The sequence below is a fragment of the Oncorhynchus kisutch genome, linkage group LG29 (assembly GCF_002021735.2).
Source record: "Oncorhynchus kisutch isolate 150728-3 linkage group LG29, Okis_V2, whole genome shotgun sequence".
Classification (NCBI taxonomy): Eukaryota; Metazoa; Chordata; class Actinopteri; order Salmoniformes; family Salmonidae; genus Oncorhynchus; species Oncorhynchus kisutch.
The window spans coordinates 33,987,099-33,991,983 of record NC_034202.2 but is presented as its reverse complement, the minus strand read 5'-3'; the positions used below and the strand labels follow the sequence as shown (position 1 = coordinate 33,991,983).

Here is a 4,885-nt window from a genome sequence, read left to right as displayed (position 1 = left end):
GACATATGATAGTCCAATCATTTCTTGAGCAGAAGTTAGAACTTCCAGTATGCTCTTCTTGTGTTCCTCAACAACATACAAAATCACTGTTCTTTATGAATAAGTTACATAAGAAGAGGTAGTTGTGCTGATGGAATATGAACCATAGTGTTCTCAGTAGAGGTACATTGATTATGGTAAATCGTTGTACCTTGTCATACTTCTGTAAATGTAGTATTTCCCTTGGTGAAACATGACCTGTATTCCAATAATGTGTAATATTATTTAATAATCATATTCACATATGACAAGCAAAGGAATCTGCTGCAAAATGATTGTACTCCGTAGACCCAGGAGCAGAAAATCATAACCTCTTATTGTCCCCAAAACAATGATGTCAAGACAATGTTGTTTTTTCTTCAAGTATTAATCCTCCACATCTAGCTATGTCAACGTCAAGGCAGGGCACTCAGAAACATTTGTGTCATTTTCCCTTTGCTGAAAGCTGTGCGATAGAGGAAGTCACAGAAGCTACCGCGACAGGGGATATTTGATGGTTGACTCACTTCAGTATTTCCTTGATGGGACTTAGTTTTGTCGAAAGCACTGCTCATGGACAGGAACTAATTCATTTCAGTCTGAGACTGAGAGTGGAGCGGAGCGGAGGGCAGAGCAGCTACCCAGGTAAGTTCTCACTTAAATTTCCTGTTGTAACAATATGGCTTGATAGTAGTTTATTTCAGACTTCAATCAACACAGAATTTATTTTACAAATATTGCAACTTTCATCACTTTTAACATTTGATTTGATTTGATCAAATGATTTGATCGACATTTGTTTCCTTCCATTGAAAGAAAATCCACGTATGCATGGTGTTTATAAAATGCTGTCCTTGAAATGCATGGGTTTTAGTTACACCTTTGCCTTTCTTTAGGTGATTGATCAGAGTGCGTCGTCCATGTGATTCAGCTTGTGTCTCGGCCAGTGGGACTAGATTGAATACCACCCTGTTAGTGGGACGATGAGGCACCTAGGAGACAACTCCAGTCGGCTTGATGTGAACGGCACCTCCTGTGAGGTCCATGACAGCATCCTCTCTCCTGCCTTACCAATTCTCTACTCAATAATCTGCTTCTTCGGCCTGGTCAGCAACATCATGACCATATTTGTGTTCTTCCTGAGGAAACACTCTGACTCGTCCATGGCTGTGTACATGAACCACCTGGCCATGGCTGACTTCCTGCTGGTGATGTGTCTTCCCCTGCGGGTCTACTACCACAACAGCCCGGGCCCCTTTTACCTCTGCAAGGTACTGGGCGTCTTCTTCTACGTCAACATGTATGCCAGCATCCTGTTCCTCAGCCTGATCAGTCTGGATCGCTACCTGAAGATCATCAAGCCTGTGTGGGTCCTGAGAATCCACAAGGTGCGGTGGAGCCACCGGGCGTCCTTCTCCGTGTGGGCAGGTCTTGTCCTGGCCATGTCTCTTTTTTCCCTAAGGAAAGACAAGGAGCGCCCCTGTGATAGGATCTGCTTCCACTTCCACCACAAAGGACTCCTGGGGGGCATGGCCAACCTCACCGTGGTGGCCTTCTTTTATGCTATCTTCCTCCTCTTTATCTGCTTCTATGCTCGGATAACCACCAAGCTGAGAAACATGTCTTTAGGCAACCGGGACCCCAAGGCCCAGCAGAGGAAGAGCAGGGTGATCCTGAAGACCTTTGTTGTGCCGGTAATCTTCACACTCTGCTTCCTGCCATACCACCTGGTGAGAGTGCCCTACGTGCTGGCCCAAATGGATGTGATCCAGGCCCTGGGCAGTAAGCAGATTCTCCACGTCCTCAACGAGCTCACTTTGCTCCTGTCTGCCCTCAACAGCTGTCTGGACCCCATCATCTACTACTTAATGTCCTGTACCTACAGGAGGACCATCCTCTGTGCCCTGCAGGGGCAGTTCAAGACCATGTACGCTGTTAACCGCAGACGCATCAGTATTAACCGATCTATTACAGAGATATAGAGCTACAGTATCTAAGGCAGGGAGTTTTAACATTTTGCACAAATTAATTTGGATAATGGACAAGTTGGATTAACTGAAAAAGATCATGTATAATAGGCGTTAATACTGTTAATACTATTGACTATAAAATAAGAATAGAAGGATATTCTTGAATGTACATTATGAAATATATAGATATATATATAAATATGAACTCTTGTTATCAAGTTCTTACTGGACTTTGTATAATTTTTGGTCCAGTAAGAATGTTATTTTTTTTAATGAGAATTTGTGCAATCTTTTTTGTTTGAGTATGTTACTCACACTTATGGAGGGTGACCTTATGTTCTCATGGTTAAAAGGGCAATATACAACATGACCTTTTAAATGTCTTACGCACAAGGATTCCCCAAGATGAGTATGCTGTTTCATTTCATGTAAATGACCTACATACTCACCCCATGATTTTCCCACCCTATGCTGTCGGAAAATGTATTCATTAAATGAAGTACACTGACAAAGGCTTGTGTCAGTCTTGTGTGCTTTTTAAAATAATGTTTTTTTCTGACATGGGATCAGTACATTTATATTTTCACACGATAGGAAGGTATTTGTCTTTTACAATTGCATTAGTTAAGTTCACCAACGTTGCTTTCATTTGAAGAGTTTCTTTCCAAAACTCTATATTCACCAATTTCTCACGTTGGTGTTTTTCATCAGAAGGATTGCTTAGGTGTACCTTCATGTCTGTGTAAAATATTATCCTTCTCTGATTTCTTTTGGATGTATGAAAACCTTTTTTATTCTCCTAAAACGCTATAAATCCATTGTTTAGCTGTAATGGAATGTATGTATCATGTATATTTGATTGTGATATGTGGTTGTCTCATCTAGCTATCTTAAGATGAATGCATTCACTGTAAGTCGCTCTGGATAAGAGCTAAATGACTAACATTTCATTTACATTCTAGTAATTTAGCAGATGCTCTTCTCCAAAGCGACTTACAATGACGGCATTTATCTTAAGACAGCTAGGTGAGACAACAACACATCACATTCGTATCAAGTACATTTTCCCTCAACAAATATTTATCATCAAAGTCAGTGCTAGTGGGAAAAGAGAAGGAAAAATAAACGTTTACATACAGATCTCATAGTATTGTATTTCATCATTTTAATGTTGATGGCACAAATGTATAATTTGTATATTTATTTAAAAAAGTTCATATTTGTTACTGTGTAAAACCTAGCAGTACTACTTATTTCTCTGACAGTGAGGTGGACATTTTTCTATTATGATTAGTTGTCTCACTGAAATGGAACCATCAAGTGACAGATTTAAAACAAAACCATATCTGTCATTGAACAACCCCATGTAATGACTGGATAGGGAAAAAAACACACCGATCTCTTTCAGAATTTCTTTAAACAATAAAAGCTAATTTACCAACAGTCCTGAAAATGGCTATATACAGTGGGGAGAACAAGTATTTGATACACTTCTGATTTTGCAGATTAAAATGCAAATTAATTACTTAAAAATCATACAATGTTATTTTCTGGATTTTTGTTTTAGATTCCATCTCTCACAGTTGAAGTGTACCTATGATAAAAAATTACAGTCCTCTACATGCTTTGTAAGTAGGAAAACCTGCAAAATCAGCAGTGTATCAAATACTTGTTCTCCCCACTGTAGTGTTTTGGAATTACATTTAATTTGATGTTCATGATGGATTATCTCCTCAGAAAACACTTGGAGATTCTGTAATTATTATGGAATCATTGTTCTCTTGCTTTCAAAACATTTATATTAAAGTACATTGATATTAAATGATAAGAGAGTACTGATCAATTTAAGTAAGTATGTGAGTAGTCTGTATAGTATAGGCAATACATTATCTACGGTTTAAGTAGTTTTATCCAATCACTGTTAGGATTCACTCTGTTATTCACTGATTTATCAAGTCAATTATGGCTTGAATTAGTTTGTTTTAATACCTACTGCTCAAAAAGCTTGGCTTCGACTGACAGCATAGATTGATCACAGAGACTCACCAGTTGAAATGGAGGAGCAGAGGAAAGAGTGATATACCTGCTGTTCAAAGACAGACATTCACATTGATGATTTCTCTGCCAGATGATCAGCAGCTTTTCATTACAGAGAACAAAGACATTTCAAATCTTGGATAAATACTGATTGGTGCATATTTAGGATATTTGCATTTCGGATGAGTTGACTATGGAGTACAATATCTAATGACAATCTTATTTTCTGTCATTTGTATATAATATAACCGGTAAATTAAAACCCATTCTTATCTTCTGTTAAATCAGTCACAGCACTAATCTTGGTTGTTTCTTGTGTTTTTGTTAACAGTAACACCAGTTCTGGACTATCAGCTCCCCCTACTGGTCATTCATACGATCTTTGAATCAGCATGTGGCATAATATTTTACCATCATTTTTTTCATTACTGTTCGGACCAATTCTCTGGAGTATTAATCTGTCCACACCAGAGACATAGGTCCACTAACCTTCTCTGTTTTCATGCTTATCTGAATCGTACTTCGGGATCAGATGGACTCCGCACTCACACAGCTCTCTCCATCTCTCTAAAATGAAAAAAAAGGGTTAACCCAACATTAACAAAGAGCACCATTCTAGTCTTATATTCCATTTTATTTCTTAGAAATGTATTTATTGGAGACAGCAGCGAGGCGTTAAGGTCAAATGGCGGAGTCCACCTCTGATTGGCTGTGCTCATCTCATGTTGCTCTCCTCAGGGTGCCTGGAAGGGAGTCATCACAGTCCTTACAGCCCAAACATACAGTATAGAGCTCTCCTCAGGCTCAGGATTTACCCCAAGTCATTCCAAAGCATGTGAATATCCACATTAGTAATGAAA

At 38.8% G+C, this 4,885-nt stretch overlaps 1 protein-coding gene across 1 annotated transcript; it reads left to right on the top strand.

Annotated features, from left to right (window-relative positions):
* The first annotated feature begins 533 nt into the window (after positions 1-533).
* gpr34l (G protein-coupled receptor 34 like) lies at positions 534-3,370 on the top strand. Its single transcript, XM_020466014.2, has 2 exons — positions 534-663; positions 915-3,370. Exon 2 carries the CDS (start codon positions 1,002-1,004, stop codon positions 1,998-2,000), a length of 999 nt encoding a protein of 332 aa, XP_020321603.1. The 5' UTR covers positions 534-663; positions 915-1,001; the 3' UTR covers positions 2,001-3,370.
* Positions 3,371-4,885: the final 1,515 nt, after the last annotated feature.

Bases quoted from the DNA above. Each gene is read 5' to 3' on its own strand.
- gpr34l (XM_020466014.2), top strand. From the start codon at position 1,002: ATGAGGCACCTAGGAGACAACTCCAGTCGGCTTGATGTGAACGGCACC.